Source organism: Elephantulus edwardii, unplaced genomic scaffold (genome assembly GCF_000299155.1).
Source record: "Elephantulus edwardii isolate Elephantulus edwardi_28Jun2011 unplaced genomic scaffold, EleEdw1.0 scaffold00047, whole genome shotgun sequence".
In the NCBI taxonomy this organism is placed as follows: domain Eukaryota; kingdom Metazoa; phylum Chordata; class Mammalia; order Macroscelidea; family Macroscelididae; genus Elephantulus; species Elephantulus edwardii.
The window spans coordinates 8386013-8402876 of record NW_006399797.1 but is presented as its reverse complement, the minus strand read 5'-3'; the positions used below and the strand labels follow the sequence as shown (position 1 = coordinate 8402876).

At 38.7% G+C, this 16864-nt stretch overlaps 1 protein-coding gene across 1 annotated transcript in view; it reads right to left on the bottom strand.

Moving 5' to 3' along the window:
* Positions 1 to 16864, bottom strand: part of XPOT (exportin, tRNA) — a 56940-nt gene that overhangs the window by 4058 nt on the left and 36018 nt on the right. The window contains exons 21-24 of the mRNA XM_006886052.1: positions 10920 to 11035; positions 10289 to 10336; positions 9432 to 9503; positions 1652 to 1708 (exon numbers count right to left, since the gene is read on the bottom strand). Of these exons, the coding sequence (XP_006886114.1) occupies positions 1652 to 1708; positions 9432 to 9503; positions 10289 to 10336; positions 10920 to 11035 (293 nt within the window). The remainder of the gene's footprint in view (positions 1 to 1651; positions 1709 to 9431; positions 9504 to 10288; positions 10337 to 10919; positions 11036 to 16864) is intronic.

Below are 16864 nucleotides of genomic sequence, written 5' to 3'. Positions count from 1 at the left end.
ACACATAACAACAACAATAATTAATATTACACCACTATCATTCAAATATATGCACAGACAACTAGAGCCAAATGAGTAAATAAAAGATTTCTACAAACTTTTCCAGTCAGAAATCAATCGAACATGCAATCAAGGTGCATTAATAATAATGGGTGACTGGAATGCAAAAGTTAGGGACAGCGAAGAACCATTAGTAGCTGGAAAACATGGACCTGGTGACAGAAATGAAGCTGGAGATAGAATTCTAGAATTCTGCACATTCAATGATTTATTCATTACAAATACTTTTTATAAGAAACACAAATGCAGGCTATGCATCTGGATTTCACCTGATAGTATTCACAGGAATCAAATTGATTACATCTGTGGAAAGAATTGCTGGAGAAGCTCAAATCAGCTGTGAAAACTAGGCCATGTGCTGATTGTGGAACAGACCACCAATTACTCATAAGCAAGTTCAAGCTCAAGTTGAAGAAAAAATCCACAGGAACCAAAATTTGACCTTCAGTCTTTCCCACTTGTATTTCAAAACCATCTCATTAACAGATTTGAGGCCTTGAACACCAGTGAGCAAAGACCAAATGAGTTGTGTGAGGATATCAAGAATATCATTCATGAAGAATGCAAATGGTCATTACAAAGGCAGAGGAGGAAGAAAAGACCAGAATGGATGTCAGATGAAACTCTGAATAATGCACTAGAGTGCTGCGAAGCCAAAGCAAAGGGAAGAAATTAAGGAGCTGAACAGAAGATTTAAAAGGGCAGCTCAGGAAGACAAAACAAAATATTATAAAATGTGCAAAGACTTGGAGTCAGAAAATCAAAAGAGCCAAACTCTTGTCAGCATTTCTTAAGCTGAAGGAACTGAATAACAAATTCAAGCCGTGAGTTGTAATACTTACTCATGGACAGAATATTAATGATCATAATATTAATAATCATAATGATCATCCTATCATATATGACTTTTGAGATAGCTAGCTCATTGTTGCAAGGGGAAACCAGCAGTTAGCATTTAGTATAATCTATAAAAAGCAGCCACACATGTTGAATGACTTAATTATGCGAAAATATGACAGTTCTGACTCACAGACTTAATTTTAACTATGAAACAAATATTCAGTTTATTCTTGCTAACTTAAGAGGCAACAATGGTCAAAGAATGAAAGGAAGACCTTTAATAAGACTGTTAATAGTGACTGTAACAATGGGTTCTGGCGTGTTGGGAGATCATGAGGATGACACGGGACAGGACATGGTTCAGATCTGCTGTTCACAGAGTTGCTAAGTGTCATCATTGATTCGAAGGCAAATAACCACAACAACAACTACTGGGAGAGATGATTACCAGTTTAAATTCAAGAGGTTTATTAATGTAAAAAAAGCCTCTGATGGTCAAATTACAAAATTCTAACATTTTCATACAAATATACTGAGGCTCGAACACATTCATATGCATGCCTAACTTTCTAGTCTCAGACAACAGAAACATAAGTTACTACAGAGTCTTAGGAGCAGGTTTTAGAACAAACGGATCCTAAAAGTAAGTACTAGTAGGCCAAAAGACAGTATGGCACAGTATCCAGGTATTTTTTTTTTACTCTGAAATATACCTTATTGCATAAAGATATGGAAGGGTTCCAAAACTTACCTTTAAATAATTTTTAAAAACTTTAGCATCAGGTTGCTGAAGCGCTTGACAAAACTCCTGGCAAGTAGGAAGTTGAGAGGAGAGAGAAAAAAACAAATGTGTATTTGTATTAAATCTGTACTGACTCAAATGTAACTATTCTTATAACCTTTCACTTATCAAAATCAACCCAAAACAGTTCCTCACCTCAAACTTATATAGCATTTTAAAATGAAGTACTTTTTAAAGATAAATGCTGTAACTGCAGTACAAACTCTCAAGGCTTTCAACTTTTGAGAATGGGGTTCCTTTGGCCAAAAGTCACTCACACCCAGAAAAAAGCAACTAATCAGCAACTAAACAGAAACCAAAAGTGAATTCTCTTCAATAGGTGTCTGCAAAAGTGTGTTGTCAGAGGAAATTTTTTTTAAAAAAAAACCCCATGACACAGAAATCTTGGCATCCTTAGAAATTTCTTTTACAATAAAAATATCTGTGGTATCAAGTTTAAAATTCAAAATGCCTTTCCTAGCCATGATTAACTGTTTATTTTGTGCCGAAGTATTCATTGTATTAAAATGAGATACTAGACACTAGAAACCCCACTAGAGGATTATATAAGCTCATGGGACCTGAGTGAGCCCTAGCTCTCTCTCTCTCTGTGACTCTTGCTTTCACTGCAAAACTGGCCTGCATACCTACAGTCATATGAGTCATTCCCCTGGTCTGAGTCTCTGGGAGACCTTCCAGTGAATCAAGTGACACAGAGGAGTGAGAACCAAATGAAGAAGGGACTGATGATACTGGAAATCATTAAGATATATAGCAAATCAAACATATGGAACACTGTTGATTTTGCACTACAATAGCAAACAGAAACACAACAACTTTTATTCAGTTAGCAATATGAAAGAATGTTGGCTGTGCTAACTGAATGGTGTATTTCTGTTTTTTCAAAGTTGATGATGTTGTTATGTGCTATTGAGTCATTTGCGACTCATAATGACCCCATGTACAACAGTCCTAATCCCTGCTCTATCCCTTGCCAGTCTTACTGTCTCTGACACACCTATCCCCATTACACCAGTGACGGAATCAATTCATCTTATTGAGGTTCTTCCTCTCTTGCGCTGTCCCTCTCCAAGGACTGATCCAACCTTGCAACATGTCCAAAGTATGTCAGACAGAGCTTCAGAGTCCTTGCCTCCAAGGAGCTGCCTGGCTTCACCCTCTCCAGGACGAACTTGATTGTTCTATCAGTCCATGGTATATCCAATACTCTTCACCAGCACCAAAGCTCAAAGGCATCAACTCTCCTTCTGTCATCCTTAGTCATTGTCCAGCTCTCTGATGCATAGCAAGTGATTGCAAAGGGCATGGCCTTTGTTAGGCATACCTTAGTCTCCAGATGGACATCATTGTTCATCAGAACCTAGGAGAGGCCTCTGAGAGCAAACTTTCCCATGGCAATTCGTCTTTTAATTTTCTGGCTGCTGGTACCAAGAGTGTTGATTGTAGAGCTGAAGCTGTCAACAATCTCAATCTCTTCATCATCCATCATGATGCTACCAGTCAGTCCGGTGCTAAGAATCTTTGTTTTATTGATGTTGCGCTTCAATCCGTATTGAAGGCTGCAGTTCTTGACCCTCTGCCGCAAGCACTTCAGGTCCTCCTCATTTCAACTAGTTGTGTCATCTGCATAATGCAGACTGTTGATGAGTCTACCTCCAATTTTGATGCCAAACTTCTCCTCATAGAGCCCAGTCTCCCATATTATCTGTTCCGCATATAGAGGGGATATGGGCATAGGACACATCCTTGAAACACAACCTTCCCAATTCTGAACCATGAAGTGTTTCCTTTCTCTGTTCTGACAACTGCCTCCTGGTCCAAGTAAAAGTTTCACATAAGCACAATCAAGTGTCCCATTTTCTCAGATTCAGCCACAGTTTGTTGTGATCCACACAGCACCTTTGCATAGTGAATGAAACACAGACATTACTCTGGTACTCTGCTTTGAGCCAAGATCCATCTGACATTAGCTATAATATCCCTTGTGCCTCAGCCTCTTCTAAATCCAGCCTGCACTTCAGGAAGTTCTCTGTTGGTGTGCTGTTCCAGTTGTTTTTTGATAAGTTATTATTATTTTACTTAAATATATTGATACGTATTGTATATTAATATAATACTACTTAAATATTTTGATGTTAACATAATTTAGAAAGGTCATCAATGTCTCCAAAGTTAAAGACCATGAAATTAGTATTTATAAATACATTAAGAATAAATTCTTAAGGGAGTGCTGGTGGCCTAATGGCAAGAAGCTGCACTGCAATCTCAGAGGTATGCGGTTCGAATCCACCAGATGCTCTGCTGGAGAAAGAGGGGCAATCGCGTCCTGTACCAGTCAGATCTGAAATGATGGTATACACACGCAAAAAAAAATTTTTTTTTTAAAACTGAACATAGAAATTCCATTTGACCCAGCTATTCCACTACTTGGAATATGCCCTGAGAATATGAAAACTAGGCACAAATGGAGATTTGTACACCAATGATCATAGCAGCATTATTTTAAAAAAAAAAATTTAAGATTATTTGAGGTGATCTACTGGACTTTATGAAGAAGAATGTAGCATCAGGATTGGAGAAAGACTCATCAGGAACCTGAATTATGCAGAGGACACAGACTTGCTTGCTCAAAGGGAAGAGGACTTTAAGCACTTGTTGTAGAAAATCAAGATTACAGCCTTCAATATGATTGTTGCTCTTAAGTGCCACTGAGTTGAATAAGATTCATAGTGACCCATCCTGTCCTGTGCCATCCTCACAATCTCAGATAGACATGAGCCATTGCTGCAGTCACTGTCTTATTAGAGGGGTCTTCCTCTCACTGATCCTCCACTCCCAAGCATCCCTTTCCAAAGAATAGACTCCTAGCAACATGTCCAAGTACGAGATGAAGCTTTGTCATCCTTGCCTCCAAGGAGCACTCTGGCTACACCTTTTCCAAGACAATACCTGTTTGTTCTTTTGGCAGTCTATAGTCTATTCCGTACTCTACTTGAACACTACAGTTCAAAGGCATCAATTTTTCTTCTATCATCTTTATTCACTGTCCAGCTCTCAGATGCAAAGCAATTAATTGATTGACCAGACCATGGCCTGAATCAGGCTCACCTTAAAACTTCAGATTAACATCACTGCTCTTCAGTTATTCTGCAGATGTCCCATATATCTTCTGATCTCCTGACTGCTGATATCAAGGATGATGATTGTGAATCCAAGTAAGACAAAATTGTTGACAGTTTCAATCCTTCTCCATCTATCATGATGATGTGCATTTACCCAGTGGCAAAGACCTTTCTTTTCTTGATGTTGAGATGCAATCCATTTTGAAGGTGTAGTCATTGATCTTCTGTAATAAATACTTCAGGTCCTCCTCACTTTCAGCAAGGAAAGTGTGTCATCTGCATAATACGGGTTATTGATTCTCCGATTCTTCTTTACCAAGTCTGGCTTCACAAATTATTTGCTCAGCTTACAGACTGAATAGGTAAGGAAAGAGGATATATACAACCCTGATACACACCTTTCCTGATTTTTAAACCATACAATGTTCCTTTGTTTTGTCTGAACAATACCTTCTTGGTCTAGATGAAAAATTTCATATGAACACAGCTACGTGCTCTGGGATTCCCATTCTTGTCAATGTTACTCATCCACAAAGTTTTTTGTGATAAAATGTCTTTATTAATATGGATTAAATCTCAACATCAAGAAGACATAAATCCTTACTAGACCAATAGGCAACATCATGAGTTGATGGAGAAAAGACTGAAGTTGTGAACAATTTTGCTTGGATCCAAAATCAAACCCTTGGCACCAGCAGTCAAAAAATCAGAAGTTTGACACTGGAAAAATCTGCTGTCAAGGACCTCTCTAGGGTTTTAAGGATGAATGATGACAGTTAAAGTTCATCTGACTCAAGCCATCTTTTCCATTACTGTTATGCATCTGAAAGTAGGACAATGACTAAGTATGTAAGAATAAGAATTGATGCCTTAGAATTGTGTTGGAGAAGAGTACTGAATATCCTTCAAGTACAGACTGACAAAATGTCTAAGTGCAGCCACAGTACTCCTTGAAGGCAAGGTTGGTGAAGCTTCATATTACTTATTGTGGGCATTATTTTAGGAAGACTTGGTCCTTGGAAAAGGACATTATGCTTGGAAAGGTGGAGGGTCAGTGAAAGAGAAGAAAACCCTCAACCAGATGGACTGACAGTGACTCAAGAGTGAGCTCAAGTGTATCAGAAATGATGAGGATAGCATAGGATAGGGCAGGGATCTGATCTACTGTTCAAAGGTCACTGACTTATAGTTGACTCAGTGGCATCTAACAAAATCCCATTTTTCATTCAAATTTTTCAATCTCACTTATAAAATACCATTTTAAGTTTTTTTAAAACAAGCATGTAATTGTCACTGAGTATATGTGAGGTTTAATAGACTGGGAAAAAAGAAATTTCTGCTTCCCACTAATTTTAGCCACTTTGTAAACTGAAGTACTAATTCTTTCTCCATTAGTGTTCTTTGCTGGCTTTCTCCAATGGGTACATGTAAAGTTGCCTTTGTAATACACAGGAAGGAGCCAACCATCCTTACTTAGGATGACAGTATGAATAGGCCAGTATTTCTAGGACTTGACTCTCACCTAGGGTACCCTGGGGAAACAAAGATGCAATCTATATACTTTTGTTATAAACCCTCCTCCCTTCTCCATCTTCGTGATGGGGAGGTAGGTGTGGGATGCTTACACCTGGTTCTCTATATGTCCTTGTTATGTGCTGTCAAGTCAGGATCAACTCCTAGCTGACCCTACAGCAGGTTTTTCAGAGTGTGTTAATCACTGGAAGAAGACTGTTCATGTTTCTCCCATGGATTAGCTGGTGATTTGAACCACCTACTTCTGTGTTGGCAGCACAACTCCTTAATAAACCTCTTGCTGTTGCACCCCATTCTACCTCAGAGTTTGGCTGTAGGAGGCAGGCAACTGCACTGTGACTTTAACATTTCTGTATACAATAGATTCTCATTTTAGCCTGGGAGCTCCAGACCATGATTGTTGTTGTGTGCCACTGAGCCACTTGCGAGTCATAGCAATCCTGTGCACAATAGCTCAGAACCTTGCCCTATCCTGAGCCAGTCTGACATACCTATCCCCATTAGCAGTTACTGTGTTAATCCTTATCATTTGGGGTCTTCCTCTCTTGCGCTGTCTCTCTACCCTTCTATACATGATGAACTTCTCCAGGGACCAATCTCTTCTGGCAACATGCTCTAAGTACGTGGTACGGAGCCTTAAGATCCCTGCCTTCAGGAAGCAACTTGGTTTCACCCTAAGACAGAACTGTTCTCTTGACAATCCATGTTCAACACTCTTCTTCAGCACAATTTAAAGGCATGAATTCTTCTTCTTAATCTTTATTCACTGTTCAGCTCTCCACTGACTAGCAAGTAACTGTGAAGACGATGGCATGGATCAGGTGTACCTTACTCTCCAGACTGACATCTTTCCTCTTCAGCACTTTGGAGAGGTCACTAAGAACAGACTTACTCAATGCAAGTTGTCTTTTGATTTCATGACTGCTGATGCCAAGTGTGTTGATTTTGGAACCAAGCAAGCTGAAATTATTAATCTCAATCTCTTCTCCATCTATCATGCTTCCAAGTGGCCCAGTGGTGAGAATCTTTGTTTTTTTGATGTTGAGGTTCAATCCCTATTGGAGACTGCAGTCCATGACCATCTGCAGCAAACCTCCTCAGTTTTGGCAAGCAAGGTTGTGGCATCTGCATAGCGCAGTTTATTGATGAGTCTTCTACCAATCCTAATGCAACATTCCTCCTCATGAAGCCCAGCCTCTTGAATGATCTGTTCCGCATATAGATTGAAAAAGAACGGAGACAGGATGCATCCTTGATGCTCTCTTTTCCTGATTTTGAATGTGCAGTGTTTCCTTGCCTATGCAAAGACATTTGACTGTGTGGATCACAACAGACTGTGGCTAACCTTGAGAATAGTGGGAATCCCAGAACCACCTGGTTGAGGGTATTTCTTCCCTTCATTGTTCCACCACCTTTCCAAGCATAATGTCCATTTCCAAGGAATAGCCTCTACTAGCAACATGCCCAAAGCATGTGAGATGAAGTTTCGCCATCCCTGCCTCCAAGAAGCACTCTGGCTGCACTTTTCCCATGACTTATCTGTTTGTTCTTTTGGCAATCCATGGGATCTTTGTTATTCTCCATAAACAACACAGTTCAAAGACATCAGTTTTCTCCTGCCATCCTCCTTCACTATCCAGCTCTCAGATACATAACAAGTGGCTGACTGAAAAGATGAGTCTGAATCAGCACTTTAGAGCTCAAACTAACATCATTGCTCCTCAGTACTTTGGGGAGGTCCCTGACTATAAACTTTCCAGCTGCAATCTATCTTCTGATCTCTTAACTGCTGGTACCAAATGTATTGATTGTGGATCTAAGATGTTGTTGACAGTTTAGTTTCAATCTTTTCTCCATCTATCATGATGTTTCCTATCAGTCTAGTGGTGAGAATTTTTTTACTGACCTAAAGAGCATATATAAAATTGTAATGTTTTTGTGCATGTGTTTGTTATGTGCCATCACATTGGAACCAACTCACTGCTGACCCTTCAAGGGGTTTTAAGAGGCAGTAAACTGCATTTGAGGAGAATGCTCAACTATCTCCCACAGAGCAACTAGTGGGTTTGAACTGTGTACCTAGAGTTGACAGAGTAGCTCCTTACCCCTCTGCTGCCAGAGCTTCTTTCTCTGTGTGTGTGTTTGTACAAATAATGCTAATGTTATTGATCCGAGGCCTATATTTACAATGATAGGTAATCTACATTTATTTTAAAGATTCATAAAAATGAAACCAATTTATCCTTTTTAATTTCACATTGTTTGCTAAAGTCTGGTCTCCAGGCTAAGTAGATGTGCTATTCTATACACAGTAAAATATTGGGCGCCCTTTTTTTCCCCTAAAGAGGCTGGAAGGTCAGGCCCAGACCAAGGTCAATGAGAGAAGGAAAGATTTAAAGAATAACAACATGTCAACCAAGGAAGTGAACAGCCTAGCCCATCTGACTAAATTACCATGGAGTACCCCTCCCTTTCCTCCCTAGAAGACCACCCACCTGGCTAAACCACAATGAAATGTCCCTCCCTTCCCTCCCTAAAGACCCTTACTATAAAACCTGCCCTGATCCACCTTAGGGCAGGTATCTCCCTGGTCTATTTCTCTCTGCAGACCAAGGAATCCTGCCGGAAGACCCCTTAAAATGTTGCCGCAAATGTGTTTCTAAGCATAGTCGTCAATTTTAAAAGCATGCGGCAAGCTTCTTTAGCTTAAAAAAAAAATCATATTGAATGTATTTTTGCATTCTATAATCAAAATTTAATGGCATCATATGACCCAGCAATTACATTCCCTCCGACCAACTAGTCTGTTCACACCATCAATGTTTTAGTGAGCAGAAAAAGGCCTTAACCGCAGAGCCACCAGTGTTCCTTACCAGAGGCCGGTGTGAGGGAATTACATTATGTTAAAAGTAGTGGAAGAACTCGTTAAAAGAGAGTAAAAATGGGTGCACAATTTGAAAAATGTAGTGTCAATGAAGTATATATGCAGAACGAAGAAATGTTTACATGTTGTGTTCTTAGATCTAATTATATAATCAGTTTTCAAATTGAAAAGTCACTAGGACCACACTTACCTGAATTATTTCTGGTGCTACCTGCAGCGAGGGCAGGTATTCTTGTTGAAGATACTGAACACATTCTGGTCCCTGAAAAATGAAGATAATTATACTTATAAAAACTGTAATAACACATGCATACAAAAAAATGACTTATTTTTTTTCTGTTCAAAAAATTATCTGTCTATATGTATGTAGTGCTATGACTCCAAAACTCCAAGGACTGATTTCTTTACCTTTCTTCTTCAGTCTTAACTCTCAACCCTCTAACACAAGGGTCCTGGCTACAATTTACTGACCCTTCCAAGGGTATCTTATTCCCAAGTCAGAAGCAGCAATAATGTTTCTAAAAGTTTCTCAAGTCCCTTTTACATTCCTTTTAATCTTTCTTTATTCTTCCTCATGCTTTCATTCTGTGTACCACCAAGCTGTGCAGGAATGCCAGTGTTGGGTTGGAATTCTAACTTTGAGGAAAAATGGAGACCAAAATTTTTGTAAAATAACATTTACCTTTAAATATAGACAGCCTATAAAACATACTTAAAGCATTACAACATGGCCAAAAAAACCCCAAACCAACCCACAAAAAACCTACACCAGCCAGATTTAACTCCAAAACAGGGATATATAGTATATTCTAAATTGCAAAAGCACTCTAATAATTTCTAACACTAGGAAGTTGGAAAAATCTGGAAGTTTTGGTTCAGATTTAATACATTTTTATCAAACTATAATCTTCTTGTTGCATGCCTTCTTCCATATATTAAAAAAAAAGAAAAATTGGAATTTAAGAGCTATTTTTATAAGAGATATTATAGTTCTTAAGGACATTATCTATCAAATGAAAACAAAACAGTATAGGGTACAAAGCTTACCCGTTTGAGATGAATTGTTTTCAGTGTCACTGCACACTCAGATAAAGCCTGTCAGAAACAAGTTTAAACATTTAAATATGTTAAGTCTTGCTTAATGATCTAACTTCTTTATCTAGTTAATGCTCAGTAACATTTATCTCCAAAAAGGAATGGGCAAAGGAAAGGTAACAGGCAAGTGGAAAAATGTAATTGGCCAAAATGGGGTGGGAATCTAGCTGTTATAAAGTGGAAAGTGTCAATAACTAAAAATTAAGTATTCAATGATATGAAATTTGAGGAAACTACCATGAAAGCAAGCTGTTTTAGTTTAGGGAAAAAATAATTAGGTACACGTTTTAGAATGGTAGTAGTTGAAGAAATAGAAATAAGTAGAAGAAATAAGTGTTAAAAGCCTCCATTGTCTTTTATGAAAATGTCTTAGTTGGTAAAGTTGGAGGAGCTAAATCACATATTCACTCGGATTCTTCAAGAATCCATGAAAGACAGCAACTTCTTAAGTAATAAATTTAATTTTCAAATTTAAGAGGGGAAAAAAAGAAATATAGTGCAGCTGACTTGACACTGAAGAAGATCCTGTGAATTAAAGTACATGAAAGTTATACAAAGTGAACAAAAACTCCTAGGTGCTTACCAATACTGTCTGTGCATCTGCCAAGTCAAAGGTTTGCTTTAAAGGTGCGAGGAAACATGCAGGGACAATGTGCTTATAAACGAAGTCAGCGAATCCCACTGGTCCATCTTTACCTCCTGTTAAGAGAATTCAATTTTTCATCTTATATGAAAGGAAAGGCATATTATATAGCTACAGTAATACAAACAGCCTGGTAACTAGCATAACAACAGATACATAGCCCAATGGAATAGAAATGAGAGAATCCAGAATAAACCCCTATTTGGTTAATGGATTTCTGACCTAGGCGCTAAGCCCATTCAAAGGGGAAAGAAGAGTTTCTTCATTAAATGGTCCTGGAAAAATGGGATTTCCACATGCAGAGAAATGAAACATAATCATGCCTCATTATCACACATAAAATAAAATGCAAAATGGATAAAGAACTGAAATATGAAAAAACCATATAGTCTTAGAAGAAAATGCAGGTGGCAACACTGCCAAGCCTACCTTTTAGCAAGATTACCTAATATAAAAAGAGAATCACAAACAGCAAAAGACAAAATAGATAAATAGGCTCTTTTAAAAAGCTGTTCATCAAAAGTCTTTACTAAGAAAGTAAAAAGAGGGCTACTGATTAAGAGATGATCTTTGGAAACTAGATACCCAATAAGAGTCTATTATGTATATATAAACTTAAAAAAAATGGGCAAATGACTTGATTAGATGTTTTACCAAATAGGACAATCATTAGCCACAAGCAAGCTGGGCCAAAAAGGTAAGTATAACTCACCACAAATTAGAAAATCAAAGCGTTTATGAGACACCATTATACTCCCACTGTGATGACTTAGAAACGGGAAAAAAACAAAAGCACAAAACCCAGAAAAATAACAAATGTTGGTGAGGGCATGGGGAAATTAGAATCCTTAGTGATTGCTGGTGGGAATGAAAATGGAAGACAATGTGGGTATTCTTCAAGAAGCTGAAAATAGAACTACCTTATAACCAGATATGCCCAAAAGATCTGAAAACATACTCAAAAAGAAATCTATTTTATCAATGTTCATTGCAGCAATAGTCACAAGAGAAAAAAGGAGAAAATAATCTAAATGTCCATTAACAGATAAATGGATAAACAAAATGTGATACATATATTAAATGGACTAGTATGTGGTAGGAAAAATTGAAGTTTTGATACATGCTCCAGTATAAATGGAGCTGAAGACATTAAGTAAAAGAAACCAATCAAAAAAAAGGACAAGCAATGCTGGGCCTCACTTATATAAAAAGACAAGAAAATGCCAATGTATAAAGACCAAAGATTATTAGTGGTTGCCAGGAGCCAAAAGGCAGGGGAAGGGGATGTGAATGGGGGTAGGACATTGTACTGGTTAAGTGTAGAGTTGCAGAACCAATTACTGTAATTGCTATCAATACATATGTAAAAAGTTTAATTGGCAAAAGTTGTACATTTATTTAACAATGATGCACGGGGGAGAGGGGAGAGTAGTTTACTGATGCTGCTTATATACAACCAAAAAACTCATGGGATTTGGTTTCTTCATTTGGAGATCTAGGGTCATAGTTTCATGGGATATGCCAGTTAATTCAACCAATAATATGTTTAGTGTTTCTGTTCTACCTCCTAGTTCGATGCATAGTGCCTGGGGTCTTAAAAGCTTGCAATCAGCCATCCAAGGCACAACAATTGGTTTCTATTCACCTGGAACAACAGAGGAAGGAGAGTCAGGAATAGGAGGAAGACTGGGATGTGTGGCTAACTGCCTCCATGAATAACTGTCTCTTTTGCCATGAGACTAGAAGAAACCACATGGGCCCTGGTAACAACTGGTGAACATTTGATAAAAGATTCCATACTAGAATGCTTCTCAGAGTAGGCCCACTGTGGTAACTTATTTGATGTGATTATTCTAAGCCACCATTTTGTTACTTTTATCACATGGCCAGGTAGAATAATACACATTACGTGTATAAATGCTAATGTGTGGATCTGTTTTGCCATTCTGCCAGGTTTAAATAGAGCAGGTCCAGAGGTGGAAAATGGGAATCTCATTACCATCAAGAAAGAAGAACCAGAGAGATCAGCATAACCAGACTGGAGTGTAGTTTTCTGTGAATGAATGAGAGAGGGAGAGACAGGACATGACGACATGGCAGCCTAGATGGCAGGTATAGTGGCAACAGAGAATCAGACTGGTGTGAGATGGAGCTGCTGGTTCCTGCTTCAGCGAGCAAAAGCTGAGTATCTGCTGGCAGAGTGAGTACCTTTGGGCTCTTGCCAGGAGACCTAGTTATGCCCAACCCATGGTGCTATAGCCTGCAGCCTTCAGGCTAAGGCTTACTGGTGAGGATGCAGAGCTGGAGGTTATGTGTTCTGGGGGACAGAACTCAGTAAGCTTTGTAACATCTGCCTGAAACAAAACAGATGAAGCCAAGGCCATAAGGCCAAGAGTCAGCAAGTAGCCTGCTTGAAAGTATTCCTGAAAAGAAGCTGTTCTGACAGAAATACTAAGTGTTTCCAAATCTCATCACTAAGTTGTCACATTTCATCCATAAATTCCCAAACTGTAAGGACTGTTTGTGAGCAGTGTGTTCACTGCAATGAATTACTGAACTCAGTAAAGAAGTACCATACGAAGGATGGCTGGTGCTGGAATGTTAGCTTGAAATGTGGGGCATTATCTGCCCTCACAGTAGATTAGCAGTTACACATTGCCCATTCTTACAAGGACAAAATAGAGTGTTTATAGATCAAAGACTTCTTGGAGTTATAAATGCTGGACAAATGCCATAGCTCCAAGATAATCTTTAAACTAGAAATTTCTGAAAAATCTTTTAACTATTTTTAAACAAGTCTTCCTTATGTTCATTTAAAAACAACCTACCATCAACAAACGAATGGCTAGAGAAGCTGTGGTATATTCGCACAATGGAATACTATGCTGCATTAAAAAACAAGGAACTCATGCAATATTATTCAAAATGGTTGACTCTGGAGAACATTATGCTGAGTGAAATATCCCAGTCACAAAAGGACAAATATTACTTGATGCCATTGTTGTAGAATGGGACTGTCCTTGGGGTTGGGGAGAGACTGAGTAAGATGGGTTCAATAATGTATACTGCACTGAAACAGAGGAGGGAGAGAACCATTTAAAAGAGAGATGTAACTGGGTATTTCTGTCATCACAGGAGACTAGAGCGAGGGCTGCATGGTGGAGGGGACCTGGGGGAGGGTTTGTAAAACAATGAAAGAATCTTTTCTTTTACTTTTCCATAATTTTTGGACTCATGTACTTATAACTTGTTAGTCAAATTTGTGTCTTCTAGGTTGCAACACCCCCATGATACATCTTGAAGGATATGTACATGTACAGCCAAGCACAATCAATAAGAGTGCATCTGAATTCCAAAATCAATCTCCATAATAGTCTATGTGTTTCCTACTGCCAAAGGGGCCCTTTAGAGTAGTGAGAGAAGATCTTCACCCTGAAACCCACAGCGTCCCTTTTCAGCAGGAAGTAGCTAAGAGAATACGCCGTCCCCTTTTCCTTATGACTCAGGGTGAAGTCTCTCTCAGGGAGGAGTGATAGGGAATGGCAAAGGATACACTGACAAAGAAGATTAATCAGAACTGGCTTTGACAAGCACTGTGGCATTTGGACAAGAACAAACTGGGAGGAGGGTAGAGAGAATAGTGCAACAATGAATGAGTGGAAGCCCAAAATCTCTGTAAATGTTTATGAAAATTAATAAAATATAATTATAGAAAAAAAACAAAAACAACCTAAACAGGATCAAGTTGACAACAGCAACTCAAAAGATTAGACAGGAATCTTAAAGACAATTAATTTATGTTAATGGAGGAGGAAAAGCTTAGTAAGGCAGGGTGAGAAAAGTTCCACAACTTGAAGAATATGATCAATGTCACGGAATGGTACATGCAGCAACTGTTGAAATGGTATAGGTTTGCTATGTATATTCTCAATAACAAACCCACTGTCATTGAGTAGGTTCCAAATCATAGTGTCCTTCCACTGAGTTTTCAAAGCCATAAATCTTTGCCTGAGTGAGGATATTGCTTATCCTATCAAAAAGTGGTTCGTAGATCTGAAGTGCCAACCTTTTGATAAAATGATTACTATCTTTGTTGCTGAGTCTTGAACATACCATGGACCACCAAGAAAACAAATAGGTCTGTCTTGGAGAGGGTGAAACCAAGTTTCTCCTTGGAGACTAGGATTTTGAAGCTCCATCTCACATACTTTGGGCATGTGGCCAGGAGGGACTGGTCCTTGGAGAAGGACGTGATACTCGGAAGGGAGGAGGGAAGCACAGGAGAGAAAGACCCTAGACAAGGTGGATTGATACAGTAACTAGGACAACTGGGGTAGGTGTGTCAAGAGCTAGTGAACAATGCAGAACAGTGCTCAGAACAGTGCAGCCTTCAGAGCTGTTGTGCATAGTGTCACTATGAGTTGCAGGTGATTAGACGGCACATAACTAACATCTTTGTTGCTATTACGTGCTGTTGAGTTAGAACTGACTCACGGCTGACCATTAAGCAGGTTTTAATAGGCGATAAATCTTACATGAGGAAACTGCCCATCCTTCTTCTGTGGAGCTGGTGGATTTAAACCATGTCATGGCTTTGGCTTGGCAGTGCAATGAGGCTATCATAGCTCCATGGCAGTTTTTCATAGCAATAATGAATCCTAGGCACACATAGAACATTGCCTCCTAAACCTTAAGAGTCAAAATGCTTTTGGAAATATTCTAAAATTAGTTAAAAGCTAAAGCAATATAAAGGAAACAGCTATGAAACCTGAATAAAAGCCTTGTTAGTTTCCTCTCATCTTCTCTAAACTGCTTCACAAATCCTTTGGAAAGTAAGTGTGACAAGAAACAAAACCCTACTCTTCATACCCCAATTCATTCATTCTCAAGAAAGGAGCAATCAGCTCCTTGTAAAAGGTTACTATAATGCTGATATTCTAACTTTGGTTCTCATCAGTTTCCTGGCTTGGGCAGGTCTGCTCAGGCAGCATTTCCTTCTGAATCTTCGTTAGTGAATTTATGGCTGTGTACAAACATCATCCTCTTTCAGCTCTGCAGTCTTTTCTGATAAAGGTTATGTTATAAATATCCATCTCAGAGGCATTCACTGTGGTTTTTGTATTTTAAGAGATAGTAGATCATTTTATCACTGGAAAGGCAAAAATTACCTCTCCAGGCAGTGAAGTTAGCATGGGTAGAATACAGGTGCAAATCAATAGCATTCTACAGAAACTAAAGCCTCTGAGTGAACCTTCAATGCCAACCAAAAAAGAAGTTTTCAAATCGACAATATTTGTGACTCTGGAGATCATGGACTCCACTTGCCATGAAAGGTCACAGGTGAGGTGCACCAACTTGGAAGCAACATACTGGAACACAGCACAGCCACATAACAGCCAATGAATGGCTGAAGGCTCCTCTTTCCCGACCCATAGAACGAAGGAGGGAGGATCCCTTCACCTTTCGTGTGAACCACTCTAGGAAGTCATGAAACAATGTTTATCAGTAGCATCCTTAGCACCATCATCACAAACAGCTCCATGCAGCAATTTTGCATCCCTTTAGAAACCATATGTCCAATGAAAATAATAGCACAGTACCTTTATTTTATATATATCTATATCTCAGCAACAACATGAGCAAAGAACCTGAAGAGGTATTATACTAGACAACATTCAAACATATGAAAAGATGATCAATGTTGTTATCCCATTCAAGATATGCCAGTCAAAACCACTAATATCAGTTAATTCAATACCAATGAAGTCCCACCAAGAAGACTAAGATGATTTGGGTAACAAATAAATAAACAAAAGCTATAAAACAACAACAAACAATTTAAAAAAACCCCTTTTATGGCAAGGAAATTGGCACCTTTATCCATT